We start from the raw sequence: 15,122 nt of genomic DNA, 5'->3' as shown, positions 1-15,122 counted from the left end.
GCACAGAAAGGCTATGTCTAAAACATCTCTGTAATGACTATTTGGCTTTGAAACATTGGAACCTGATTGAGTTTCACTAACTGCAGCACAGAAACCTAGGTAGAATGTGAATGTGGAACTTGAAACACAAGCAGTCCAGCCATGAACTAACTGAATAATGAAGCTAGCTGGAGTGGCCAAAAGGTCTACTTTTGTTCCTATTTCTTATCTTCATATGAGCTGTGCATAGCAGCACTGCTAAATGCAGGTTCATCTTCACTCCATGAATCTGCTTCTGTTAACTACGCTTAGTTAACTAACAACATACAACCTAGTCATTTCACATTTTGTGTGAGGTTTGAAAGTTGAGGCTGACACCTTTGAAATTAAAATTGTGGCAACTAATGCTTTAATGCTCACTCTGAGTCCCTTTCCTCCAACATTTTGAATATTCCATCCATGTACTTCACTGAAATAGTGAACTGTGTGGCCCATAAACACTTGGAACTGACATTAAGTCAAAAAGATGATTTAAGTAAACTATTTATTTCTCATTTCCACCTTCAAAATGCAAAATGCTTCACCAATTATTTCTGTTTGGACTTTTACCCATGGGATGTTGCATCACATTAAAACATAACAACTCAGACTCACCTTTGGTAGGACTGACCACGTAGTTCTGTCCCAGGGGCATTTGCACATTTACCTCAGGACTTGTATCTTCCTCACGCATGACTTGAAAAGATGTGCTGTAGAGCTTGACTGCGACACGATCTTTTGATAAGTTCACCACTGTTGTCACCTCGTCCTTAATCTTATGTTTGGTCTCACAATCTTTAGTTCCTATGTCCTGGCTTTCCTCTAACATCTGATCAGAAGCATTTGCTTCATACTCAATAGTTTCAACCTTCATGTCCCCTTTCTGTATTCCTTGGACCCTCTCTAGTCTGCATCCACTCTGACTCTGACTGTAAATATCCAAACGTGTATCATCAATGTCTTCTTCTGTGACTGGAGAATCTGGACCAACAGAGGTCTCCTGTACTCGTAAGCTGCAGTTAACTCCTACACTAGACATCTGCGGTGTGCAATCCACAGACTCATCGGTAATCTCCAAGTGATCACCTACTGCTCGACTCATGACTGGAATTCTGGCTTCCTGACTTGCATGGACCATAAGCGGTTTGGCCATGACACTGACATCAACCATTGTCGTAGACATGACGGGGGCCACACTTAGTTTTAAGTTGTTCAGTTCATTATTTGCATCCTCCAATTCGGCTGCAATGATAGAGATATTTGCTTTCTGACTGTCGATAATTTCTTGTAGAAATTCAATTTCCTCCTGCGCCATAGTGGTGAGCCCCAACATTGATTCAACAACTCCAACACCGATATGCCTGGTGTCCGATTCTGTTCCAACTGCTTCCTCTCGAGTGGGTCTCTCGGATTTATAGTAAAAGACAACCTCATTCATGTCCTTCTTTTCTCCTACACCTACTGACTTTAGCAGTGCCTTTTTGCTAGGACTGGTTGGAGGTCCGCCTGGTGATGGGCCTTGTTGAGATGTAAAGGCTCTGCTCCTTTCAGCAACTGTCAACTTCTCAGTTAGCCGCCGAAGTTCTTTAATTTTACTTGATCTCTTCTCTCCGTTGTCACCAGCTAAATCAATATGAAGCTCAACCACCTTCCTGGCTTCTGGTTGGTACTGGGCCACATTCCCTGTGCTGTATGACCGCTGCCTGAGGAGGGAGGGCTCAGTCGGACTAGAAACTGTACGTTTTTTCAGCTCGGCTATGAGCTGCCTCTTCTCCTCATCGACCGCGCAGAGTTTCCTCTCCAGGTACGGAATCGTTTTCACTTGTTCTTCCAGCTCCTTCAGCCTCTTCAGGCCAGCAGCCATCTGCTCCCGGATGTGCTGAAGGTGTGCTGGTGTGATACTAGGGACCGGAGAATTTCGCCCCGAATTCATGGGACTAAAGCTGAAGAAGCCAGTGGATGGCGGATTGTTGACTGGGTTAACATCGCCATTTCCAATAGAGGTTTGTTGGGTAGATGGAGATATTTGGCTTTGACCGCACGAACTAATGTTCGATAATCTGGGTCTCGATATATCGTCAGTCGTTAACTGTTCCTGCTGCAACCTCCGACTGGTCTCCAACAAAGTCTTTTCCACACGAAGGTTCCTCAGGGAAGATCTTGGGGAAGGCGGTGGAAGAAGACTGTTGGTTGGTGGTGGTGATGCAACACTAAAGTGCTGAGCACAAACAGGATCCTTTACATCATAACTAACTGCGTGCGTTCTAAACTTTGGGGTCATGGGCAATATCTTAATGTCCTCACTGGTTGAGGAGGACAATGACTCTGTGGAGGTCCATCCACTGGTGTTTGTTGATGGTTTTGTTCGTGGTTTGCGATGAATGGTCAGTTTCTTCAAGGTGTTTCCACTTTGAATGTCATCGACATATTTGAGGAAATCCAAGTCCAACTGAAAACCATATGGTGTTTCCACAGCATAGGGACTCTTCTCACTGTCATCCAACTCATTGTACAGAGCATGACTTCCCAGATCTAAGGAAGGAGAGGACATTGTCACTAAGTTTGCCACTAACAATATTCACTGAACATAGCTAGAAACTTTCACACTGAAATAAATGTTGATTTGGTCACTCTCAAAGATTACTTGATGCCTTTAATCTGTTGGTAGTTTTGATATTTGGACAGTAATATCATCCAAGAATTTAATCCAGGATTATGCTTTAATTTAAGCTGTAAAAGGACTGTCCAGGGGACAAAAAGTCAAATGAGAATAAAGATCATTTTAGGATAGTTGTCAGGAAATACTTCTCTATGTAAAAAAGTTAATGCACAAAAGTAATCAAATTCCAGACAGAACACTGGAGACAAAACTCCTGGAATCCTATAAGAAACTATTGGACATAAGGGTAGGATCACTTATTGGATTTACTTATTTATTCATTTTTGTGGGATGTGGGTGTTGCTGGCTGGGCCAGCTTTGTTTGCCTGTCTCTAGTTGCCCTTGAGAAGGTGGTGGAGAGCTGCCTTCTTGAACTGCTGCAGTCCATCTGCTGTAGGTTGACCCACAATGCCCTTAGGGCGGGAATTAGGATCCATCAAAAGGCTTTCCGCATCTGTTGTTATTTTGTGGTGTGGTGATGCCATCATGGGGAAAAAAAAGCAAGTTGGGATCAGAACCATAACCCAGCCACTTCTGCTCTAAGATTATCAATTGGAGGAATTCCAATAACCCGCAGGATTAGTGGTGCTATTTGTGCACTAGTTCAAACAGGCAGTGGAGAATCTGTATAATGACATCCACACACTTCAGTACATTGAGTTACATGCTGCATCCAATGATTTGGATAAATGAGAACTTAAAATGATGGGAACATCAGGGAGTTTGAGAATTCACATTGGATATACTGCAAGTAATGAACAGTGCTACACGTCAGTTGGAATTTTAGAGGCAGCTGGTTGACTAGAACTAAAATGGTCTTGTAAAGGGATGATGGATGTATCACATTTCAGCTCCAACCTGAGATGACAAAATGCCTGCAGTATTGATGAGGGGAAGCCAGGTGAGTGGCTACAGCAGTGAATGATGAGATACTTACCTGGAATGCTCAGGTTCATTTGTGCCGGCTGTGACATCTCTCCTCAAATGTTCAGAGTGCCCATAGAATCAACAGGCAATTGTGCTTCCAGCTAAACAGGCAACCTGCAAATACAAAACACTGGAAATATAGCGCCACTTCCTTGTATCACGTTGGCAGCTAGATACACTGAAGCTCAGAGTTCCATAGAAATGAATTCTGGCTTGAGACTCCCCTTTCACTCAGTTCTTGACCTGAGAGCTGCCAAGTGAAAGTTGTACTTTCCAAACAGATTATGAACTGGAGGGAGAATCCTGCCTGCTGGCCTGACCCAGGCTTTGGGAGCAGACCAACACACAGAATAAGGAGGGCCAATGGTTTTAAGCCAACCTTCCCACCAGGACCCGGAATAACACATTTAGCGCTCAGCCTGATTTTACTCACCACTGAAGTGAATGGAATAATGGTCTGAGGTTAAAACTGGCATTGCAAGGATTCCTGTATGGTACCTCCTGCCTAGGTTCAAATTAGCCTCTAAAGCTGAACATATAAATTCTGTTGTATTACATTGTAACTTTTTTCTACTCTAGAGGAATCAAATCCTGTTGATACTATTCATTTGTTCACAAACTGTAAATCATAAGCCACCAATACAAAAAGGGAATAATACATAATGGGATAAGTATTTATTAGGTTTCAGAGACAGCATTTGTAGTCACTAATACAGTGCCAGAGGGATTGGAGCCTCCACCGCGCCCAGCATTCCTGCTGAAGATATTCACAGATAGGTGTGCGAAAGAAGCTCACTGTTCAATAATTTTAGTCCGAGTCAAATTCTGAAGCAGTTTTTATTCATTAGTTCTTGCAAGCCGGGTGACCATTAAAGAAGGCACAACGATCAGGTTACATTACAATTTATACAGTTCAATTGAGTCCCTTGGTACTCCTCCTTTTACTTCATATCTGATAGTTGTATTGCTCTGTGCAGTTGTTAATCACATCTGTCTGTGGCCTGTTGTTGGTGTGCAAACCGCCACCCCCCCTTGATAGCTGGGTCTTATTATCTTTGCTGACACAACACTGGGTCTTATTTGGTTATCTTATTCATACTAACTCCCTATGTGCATGACAATTGCAACGGTCATATCAATACATCTGTTTCTACCAGTCGACCACCTCTCTTTTCGGTTAGTTATTTCTTGCATATACTCTCATGATTCCGCCTTGCGATTTTTGCAGAAGCAAGATACGGTTACTTGTAACTGCAAGTACATCTATCTTAACATATTCCCCCCCCTCCCCCCTCCATGACTCAGCCTTATGATTTTTGCAGAAACAACAACCATTGCAAGGGCCTCTCACATAGGGAAGTGCAGATGGCAGGTGAACATGAAGGAATGGGAATTAGAATCAGAGCCAGTATGACTGGAAATAAACTGAGAGTGGATATTGGAATCTGACCTGACAGAGACCAGGAGCACATCATTAGAAGGTGCAGAAGCAATGCATGTCAGGGTGGAGTGTAGGTAGGGAAGGACAGGAATGATTATTAAATAGATGGAAAACAAATTCACTCCCAACAATCAGTGATTAAGAATGACAATACTCTAGAATTCCTGCAAAGGTAGTTTCGAATAAAGAAATCAGAGGGAGGGAAGAACATTCTGTGAAATACACGTGCTGAGTTCCTCAGGAAATTATTCTCTAAATTACCTCGTAGATTAGCAGCTTCACATAGATAGACTGAATAACTTAAAAACAACTTATCAAGAAGACAGCCTTACCACCCTGTATTTCATAAGTGCTTGTTTCAATTTCCAACAATCCCCACACAATATTCTGCTCATTTTTAACTGGCTTGCTTTCTCTGATGATGCAGTCATGCAAGGGCCATTTGTTGCAGTTTCCATCATTGACCAGGATGGTTTACTCTAACCATGTAACTGACAGTCCCATGATCCAATTCCCAATGACTGCAATGGGAAACATCATAGCACAGTCCCTCCAATGTACCACCATTCCCTAATTACTCTCATAACATCGAGGACAAAAATATCCCTTTAGCTCTGCTTTGAGTGCTCCTGAAGAAGGGCTAATGCCCGAAACGTCGATTCTCCTGTTCCCTAGATGCTGCCTGACCTGCTGCGCTTCTCCAGCAACACATTTCCATCTCTGATCTCCAGCATCTGCAGACCTCATTTTCTCTTTGAGTGCTCAAAGTAAGGCAATCAGTGCATTGAAAGCTTGATAACTTTCTAATGCATAAAACAATTGTTCAGGGGCCTGGAAATCAAGAGTATTGAAAAGATGCTGAATGTACAATTGGGAGAGAATGCTGGAGGGAATGAATACATCCTAGAATCTAGAGGTCACTGACAGAGAAAACATCAGTCAGACAGAGAGAGAGAGACAGACAGACAGACATGGAGGATCAGTATAGTCAGACAGTATCCAATGAACAAACAGAATTCATGGACTTCTTTAATAAAATAATTCAGATTTTTGATTTTGGTGTTGCATTGATACTCTGTAACCCTGTAGTTTCTTTTGGTTCCTCTGGTCTCCGTGTGAAGGGTTCATAATAACAGGTGGCTGCTTTAGCCATTTCACACCATAAATTTATTTAATTACAAACATATTAGTTCTCACTCTGTATGGAATTTTATAACAAATTTCTGGCTTGTATCAGAAAAATGTGTCAGTGAGCATTGTGGGAAAAATTTAACACACTGATTAATCTCCAGAAATATTAGTAATGACTACATGTAAGTAAGACAGCTGGGAAATAAGTGATGCTGATAAGACGGTGCCTTTGACATCAATTTACAGCCTTAAAGTGCAATTTTCTCTCAGTGACAGCTTAGTCAGGAAATACAATCTTGAGATGATCTTTCAAAAGAACAAATAAGTTTCACTGAACTCAACAAGAGGCATTTCTTTACAGAATTGGAGAAATCAGTCTGACAGCTTGTTGTTTTCAAGCTTTCCGTTTTCAAGCTTTCCTGCAACTCATCTTGTTCTTAGAAGATTTACTTCCAACTGAGTTGATTAAAACAAGAACCTCTCCACACCAGTTACTCTTCAAAATAACTAACCGAGGTCTAAAGCAAGCAAGATTTCTAGGAAGCTTCGATTAAAAATGCACTCCAATGTCCACAACATAACTATCATAAGCAGTGAACTGTACCCAGTGGTATTGCTAGCCCTGGGAAATCATACATGCACCCTCTGCCACATTGTTTCTAGACATGTAATTCATACACATGTTTCTCCCGTGTCTATTTCATGATGGAAATGCCATCATTCCTCACCCAGAAAGAGCACAGAATTAATCTCACAGCTGGAGCAAGACATTCCACATTGTTCACCCTCCCAAGCGAATGAACTGAACCAGCTGTGAGTGGTACTGCTGAGTGAAAGCAATAGAACACAGCTGAGTGTGCAGCGCTGCTGTTGTACCATCGAACAGCACAAACGGGGCTGAAATAAATCCCCTTTTGACAGGGCAGGGAAGCGGGCATCTTAACGAGCACTGATATTCTCTCAATCAAACACAAAACATTGTGACTTCATTCTGCTGTCTGTTTGGACAATGACATGAAAAACCATGGAACTGTAGCCACACAGGGCAAGAAGATAAATTCCCTCTTCCCACCGGACCTCTCCCTTTCAAAAGGTTTTCCACAAACTGTCCCTCTGATCCTCCTTTTTAGTCCTGAGAGTACGACCGGTTTATCAAATGGTTAATGGCAAGTTGAATCCGAACTGACTCCAGCTGCATGATCAGATACTGATCAGGGAGGTGCTTCCTATAACCTTGCCAGCAAAAGTATTGACTGTTTCTGCAAGCGTGAAATACCACAAGTAAACATCAAGTCAGTTCCAAAGTATATTTCCTGACGCCAAAACCGCCTGCTCCAGGATAACCCCAGTCTCAGGAAGCTATTGTGTTCAAGCAGCTTTGCTCCCTTCCACTCATTCTCATGGCAATTCCTCACCTTACTGTCCATCCGAGAACTGTTTGGGAAGACTGGATGAAACAAATTTCACTAATCTGGTACCTCACTGCTGCTGTGCAAATTCCGGAATAAGTGAAAGGCACCTCTGTTTAAAAAGGCTCCAATGTTATATAGTATTAAATGCTGGCAACTGGTCCCACAAGTGTATGGGAGCGCATGAGAATTACAGCAAACACCCTCTTTCTCTCAATTCATTTGAACAGCTGTTGGCCTGTTAAACATGCTGTCCATTCTGTACTCACTGTTCATGGCATGGTGAGGTCCAGAAATATAGGGGAAATAGATTAGAATCAAACCTCTTGCCCCCATTCATCACTTAAATGAACGCCCCCATCTTATCCTGGGAGACTTCTCCGAATAGAACTTTCCAGGCCACTATTATCCCCTGAGCAATGTAGATTAACTGGTCATTTCTCTCAAGGCTCAGCACCATTCATGCCCACAATCTCTGCCAGCTGGAAGGACAAGGGGAAGCAGATACATGGGAACACCACCACCAGCAAGTTCCTCTCCAAATCACACACCATCCTGATTTGGAAATATATCGCCGTTCCTTCACTGTCGCTGGGTCACAATCTGGAACTCCCTCCTTAAAAGTGCTGAAGATGTATCTACACCGCATGTACTGTAAAGTGAACATGAAAGTATCCATAGTGACTACCCTCTCAACAGAGAGATAATTGGTGGAGAGCTTAACCAGAGGGTGACCAGGCTTCAGACGATGGCCAAGACCTGCATGGTGACCCCACCCCATGTGGGAATTGAGCTGTTGGCATCAGTCTGCATTGCAAACCTGCTGGAATCCAACTGAGAAAGGTGGTGAAATTTGAATTCAATAAAAATCTGAAAGAAAAAGCTAGCCTTATGGTGACTACATAACCACTGTCGGTTTTGTAAAAATCTATCTGGTTCACTAGTGTCCTTTAGGGAAAGAAATCCACCAGCCTCACCTGGTCTAACCTCCATGTGATTCCAAACCCACAGCAATGTGGTTGACTTATAACTGTTCTCAATTATGAATGGGAAATAAATGCTGTTATAGACAGCAATACCCACATCCATGAACAATAATAACAAAAAAAATAAAAAAATGCAGATCACCTTAGGATGCTCAGATTATATATAATTGCCCATTCTTTCTTTACCTTTGCTATAATTATGTAGTGACGTCTCAGGACTGCCTCGGCCATGACTTCAGCAGCTTTACTCAGCAGCATTATAAATGAGAAATCCCAACAGTTAGTGATTCTGAGGTGAAGTTTCCTTTGCTGTAAAGGTGAACAAACTTTGCACTTTAATCTCATTATACTGGTCTTCCAAACCACACAATGCAAACAATGCATTTTCTACAATCAAACTATTTCAATTCAGATCCAACAGAGTTAGATTGCTAGATTAAATGAAGTGTATCATGTCCAACAAATCCAAATCATGTCAGTGTATACAAAGGGAGATTTACTCTGCATTATACTACGTTATAAATGCCAGTTTTAAGTAAAGGTTTAAGCTGTTCCATAATGGGTTTATAGTGTTGTTATCTTTGATTTGTATATCATAGATGGTTTACATGTTTATAAGGAGTCATATTCCCTATGAACCCACCTTAGATACCATCCCAGCCTCCTGAAAACTACAGACAACAAAACCACATAAGACATGTAACAAACTGCAGTACCTTACAGTTCGGGACACTGACTCCCAGAACAGTCTGAGCTTCAAATAAATTGGTACTTGAGTGAAATGGAAAACAAATTTTAAAATATCTTGCCCACTTAATCCAGCTCAACCCTCCATAAACAGAACTAGACAACTTGCACAGACAAGTGCTGTTGAAGCAGGCTAATCTCTTATTCAACAACAAACTGTGATTGGAAATCACACAGAGCAGCAGACCCACTCAATGGAATGCACCTCAAGTGGGTTGCTGGCTACTGACATGGATCTGACACAATCAGAAATTCCAATCTGAGTAATGCTGCTGTTCAAGCAAGTGACAACTTGTCACTAAAGGTAAAGCACCAAATAATGTTCCTTTGAAGAAGCGTTTTTCTGCATTTGGTCCCCTGAAATGCATTGCCTGCATGCTTTCAGTGGCCATCATTACGTCAGCTATCCTTCCTAATACATCTAAACATTTGATGTTGGCTGGAAATTTAACTGTGAAGTCTTCACAGCACAGCCTGATCTAGTTCCCTCCAGGCATCAGTCCCCATGTCTGTGCAAGGGATCAGCAACTGAGCCGCTATGTATGTTCTTGTTCATTCACCAAAGAGTGAGAAGAGTTAGAATGCAAGAGTATTCTCAGACAATCCAATCCATTTGGCACAGAAAAGGTTAAAAACTTCTCAGAGCTGGGAACTGGTTGACTGGAATGGATTGTCTATAATCCTATATCTGTCTAAATTCTAATCACCCTTCAAAAGAAAGAACATCAAAGGTGGTGAAGTCAGACACTTGACCATCCACTCATCCCTCCTCTGTCAGATGTGGACTATTCATGTTATTCAGCCAGACTAAAATAGAAAACTCGCTCAATCCTAGCTGAGAATTGTTTCTTCTATTGACAGCTCAGTAACTGGACTGTGGCAATTCCCTGTTCTTTTTTGTGCTGCTTCGTAGATTACTCGGTTTCATAGTCTGAGGTACAGCTAGGGTTGCGTTGACTTTGATTAAACCACACAGAGCAATAAGATTGTAAGGGCGAGGTTTGCTGGCAATCTCGCAGTTGGACTTTATTTTTCCACCAATTTGCTCCATCTCAGTTGCTAGTTCTTTCTGGTATTTGGGACGGTGGGTGTGCCAGCAGGGGCTGGAGATTCTGTGAACTTCATGGTGCTAAGGGGGTGTCCAGCTGGCCTCACCAGGATGGAGGTAAGGAGTTCCACAAGCATCTCGAAGGGTGAGGGGTCCCATGAGCGTAAGGGGATCCTGAGGAGAGGAGGTGAGGGGTTCTATGAGGGGTGAAGGGGAAATGTGGGAGTGAGGGGTAACCATGGGTTCTTGGATTATCAGTCCTCGCCGTTTGTCCAAGTGGCCATTCCTCGTACATGAGGCTGCATTTCGATAATAAAGGGAGTACAACATCAAGCCTGATCCTGTCCTCATCCAACATCCAGGTACTTGCAGGTTATTCTCCTTCTCCAATACACACTACAGCTATAATACAAACACTGGGTTATTGTAATCGCTCGTTTGGAACTTCATTGCATATATCATGTTCTCCCAATATAACTCTTGTACCTCATGTTTTGATAGATTTCAAACAAAGCAGCAGATGATAATCTCAGTCAGTCTGTCTGTCTCCTTCATACAGTGCAGATATAAGCATGGAGTTGATAGAATCACACATTGCTGAAGATTTTTCACTACTAAAGTAGCAGTTTCGCTGGTCTCTCCTCTAAAAACCACACACAAACATTCCGAATGGGAAATAACGGGCAGAGTTTTATCAGTGGAGCTGGGAGGGAGGGGTCATGGTAAAAGTTACATGTCAGCTCGTCCCCGATTGGAAAATTTCACTCACTAATTCCCTGAAAATGGAGCTTCCACTTCCAACAAGGCAGAAACTTTCCTTGGAATGCCAGGGTGCACCTATTCTGTCCACATTTTGCTGCTTTACAGCTGGACGTTGCTCCAATCTGCAGGGCTGCCAACCACCCACAGACCTCAGCGATTTGACTGGCTCTCCTGCCTGCCATCCCTGATTGGATGAGGCTCCTCCATGCAGCTAACTAATTGGCTGCCTCCAGAGAAACCACGTACTGTACACATATAGGGCATGGTTGAAAAATCAAACCCCACAAACAATCCCCATGTCCAAGAATCTTGCAAAGTGACAAAGTTCCAGTGGCTCAAAGCTGTCCATTGGCTAGCTGCTGAAGCCACACCATAATTAGAATCCAAATCACAATCAAAAACAGGTCCAAAATTTTACAATTAAAAATAGAACAGGAACAGAGGGATTCTGAGTAGACCTCAGTCTCCCTATTCCTTTCCTGTGCCTCTACAGTTCATTTCCTGCACTCGGTCTTCAATGTTATTTCTTCAACTTGAAGCAACTAATCATCTGACCATTCTTGTGCTCAGTGGAAAGAAAGAAATATTTCCAGCGATGGATTGCCAGAAATGGAATAGAGGCACAGCCGACATCTTCAAAATCTGATGTACTGCCCTGTACCTTCATAATTAGTTGTGGTGCTTTAGACCTGCTGCTTGCTGTCACTGAATGAAACACAATCTGGTGTGAAAATGCATGCAGAGGAATTTATCACTGCAATTGAATTAACCCTTCAACTTCAAACAAGGCCTCACAATCCACATAGCCTATTCAGCTGCACGTATTGATTGGAAAATTTCACTCACTAATTCCAACGAGGCAGAAAGTTCCCTCAGAATGCCAATGTGCATATGCCCACATTCTGCCCACATTTTTCTGCCTTACAGCTATGACTCAGAGCATGCAACAATGAATAATTTGCTCCTGATGATTTGAATTCAGAGTAGAAACTGACACAGACTTTGACAGAGTTCTAGCTCGCTCCATTCTCTTTTAAAATTAAAACTTTTCGTCTTGAGAAGCTGCTGATCCCATGTCAGAACCACTGCTTCCAGCAGCAAAACTGATCAGAGTGCTGCCGCTGCTGAGTTTGGTGCTCGATTCCTGCATTTGACTGGTACATTTGGAACAGGCTTCACGTGAAGAGATTTCACAAAAAAGTGAAACTTGTTTTCAGGCAGCTGTGTGGAAAGACCACCAGTGTGGAACCAACAGTACAACAGGTTAGACTGGCTACATGTAATACAATCCCTGACCATCAGTGACTTGGTGATGAACCAGTAGAAGTATCAGCACCTGAAACCTTTCCCAACGGACCTCTTGTAGAATTCCTAGGTGTGTGTCCATTAATGGCCATTTGGCAGGCAAAGCATCCAATGCCTTAAAACAGTGGTGCACAAACCCAGGCACTTGTGGTGTAGAGGAGGCTCAAGTTTGTGATGGGCTTCAAACTAAATTGACCCCATTCAGATAGAATTTCACATTGGCCTCAGACCCAGAAACCGTTCTCAGAGACCCACATTTTGAGCCATCTCGAGGAGCTGTTTCCTCCATTCAGCACAGAGGGATTTCCTGAACCGTCACAGCTGCAGTCCCTTCACTTCGTCACTTTCTTCCACTGGCAAGATCAACCTAGAATTCCATTTTACTGCCAGAATGGCCAGTAGAGGGCACTCCAAGTCAATGACCTTCCCATTTCCAATGGGGATTTGGAGGGTGTGATGATCGGAATGAGGGTCAGGTGGATCTCAAAGAGAATGAGATCCCACATGGGAACTGTTAACCTGGGACAATCAGGCAGCCCTGGCTGACAAATATAAACTGCAGTCTCTCACTGAGTCCCACAATAAAAACAAAAAAAAGGAAAAAAAAAGAAAAATAAACAGGAGTGTCAGAGGTCCTGTTCATTCTGAGAGCTGGCTCTGAGGGAGCTGGATCACTGTCAAGGCTCTCCACGTGTAAGTAAAGGGTGGCTTGGCGACGGAAAACCAGCCTCTGTGGAGTTATTTTATGCACCCATCCAGGCAAGTGGGGAGTGTTCTATCACACTCCTAACTTGTAGATGGTGGACAGACTTTGGGGAGTCAGGACATGAGCTAGCCACTGTAGGATTGGAGTTACTGGATCAGGCAGGAAGAATGGAAGGATAAAAGTACTATTTTTCTTCAAATTAGGGGAACTAATTGTAGTTGGTGACGTTTGAAGGATGTTGCTCACTGTTGATCAAGGTCTGCATTTGTTTTAAAGGGTTAAGACATGATTGTTTGCTCACTATTTACAAAAAAAAAGAAAAAAAAACAAAACAAAACTGCAGTCTCAGAGATCCTATTCATTCTGGGGACAAAGCAAGCCAGTCAGAGTCTGTGTACTGTGCACATCTAAATTAAAGGTGACTCGGTGACGGGATATCTGCCTCTTAAGAGTTATTTCAGAGGAGAGGATGTTGCATGCAGCAGTCCCGTATAAAATGGAGATTAAGTAGGTTCACAGACCCCCAGGACCACTGTAATTTTGCAGTCCCAAGGAGTCCATGGTCAATGTATATACAAACTGTACAATTCAAATTTTTGTTGCACATCTACGCCATCTTCCTAATCATTATGCACCTGCTGCTTAGAGGGGTGAGCAGATTGGAGGATCTCCTCATGGGTCTGTTTCTGGGTCTTGCCGAGATTGCCGTTAACAAATCCAGGCAGGTCCTGTCATGGTCAAGAGTGTAGTGCTAAAAGCACAGCAGGTCAGGCAGCATCCGAAGAGCTGGAGAATCGATGTTCGGGTATAAGCCCTTCAACAGGGCATAAGCCCTTCATTCCTGATGAAGGGTTTATGCCCAAAATGTCGATTTTCCTGCTCCTCAGATGCTGCCTGACCTGCTGTGTTTTTCCAGCACCACACTCTCGACTCTGATCTCCAGCATTTGCAGTCCTCACTTTCTACTAGGTCCTGTCATGGGGCTGGTGAGAGGTCATTACACCCGATCATCTGCTGCTCTTCCATGGTTATACTCAAGTGTCCTTGGAGAGAGAGCACACAGTGATTCCTAGTGGGTTTCAGGCCATCCATAACCAATGGGCACTGCAGATGTAGGTTTCCAAAAATGAAACTTTAATTTCAATTTGATAAGTTTCCTTTGAAATTTAAATTTTTGTTACAGCCTCCCTGTGGAACTGACAACTCTAATTTGGTATATTTAGCTGATCTGGTTATATTTTTTAAAAGCTGACAGGATTCCTCTCTCAGCAGATATGTTAAAGGACCTGTTAAATAGTACAGATTATTAAAATGCTTCATTCTCCTCCCTCCATCCTATTCCCTATCAGAAATCTGGATGTCCTTTATTCAGTAACATCAGGGACATTTTGCTGTAAGGACCAAATGTTCAATATCCAGAACAATATAAATAAACATTAGCTCTTTTTAATTCAATACTGTATTTATTCAATAATACAGTGGTGGCTACTGCAATGGACCAGACCAGGTGTAGGATACTCAGAAATAACTACTTCACTTCCTCAGGGAAGTTGAACCAAGGTAATTTCTGCCCTGTCTATTGCATTGTAACATTTCTGAAAATACACTCAGCTGTGCGAGATAAAGCTCTCTGATGCTGATCACTAATTTTCTCCGTAAGGTAGATCTTCAATAAATAGTGCACCTCACGTGAACAGTAAATAACATAAGCTCTGACTAGCATACAGAAGCCTCTCTGATGACAAGTATGGTGCTGGAGGACAGCCAACATTGTAACATTACTTAAAAAGGGGGAAAGAGGGTGACTGGGTAATTACAACCAGTATAAGCTTAGTGATAGTGATCAGTGAAAAAGTACCTATAGGACTTGATTGAATTATTTAACAAGGTACCAAGTCAACTGAATGAAGTCAGCATGTTTAGAGTCATAGAGATATACAGCATGGAAACAGACCCTTCGGTCCAACCTGTCCATGCTGACCA

At 42.6% G+C, this 15,122-nt stretch overlaps 1 protein-coding gene across 2 annotated transcripts in view; it reads right to left on the bottom strand.

Moving 5' to 3' along the window:
- kank3 (KN motif and ankyrin repeat domains 3) overlaps positions 1-15,122 on the bottom strand; it is a 58,565-nt gene that overhangs the window by 21,956 nt on the left and 21,487 nt on the right. For both annotated transcript variants that reach the window (XM_043721064.1, XM_043721065.1), the window contains exons 2-3: positions 3,615-3,718; positions 634-2,550 (exon numbers count right to left, since the gene is read on the bottom strand). In XM_043721064.1, the coding sequence (XP_043576999.1) occupies positions 634-2,550; positions 3,615-3,651 (1,954 nt within the window). In that variant the 5' untranslated portion in view covers positions 3,652-3,718. The remainder of the gene's footprint in view (positions 1-633; positions 2,551-3,614; positions 3,719-15,122) is intronic.

The sequence above is a fragment of the Chiloscyllium plagiosum genome, chromosome 31 (genome assembly GCF_004010195.1).
Source record: "Chiloscyllium plagiosum isolate BGI_BamShark_2017 chromosome 31, ASM401019v2, whole genome shotgun sequence".
Lineage (NCBI taxonomy): Eukaryota > Metazoa > Chordata > Chondrichthyes > Orectolobiformes > Hemiscylliidae > Chiloscyllium > Chiloscyllium plagiosum.
The sequence above is the reverse complement of the archived record's forward strand: the minus strand, read 5'-3'. Positions and strand labels throughout refer to the sequence as shown.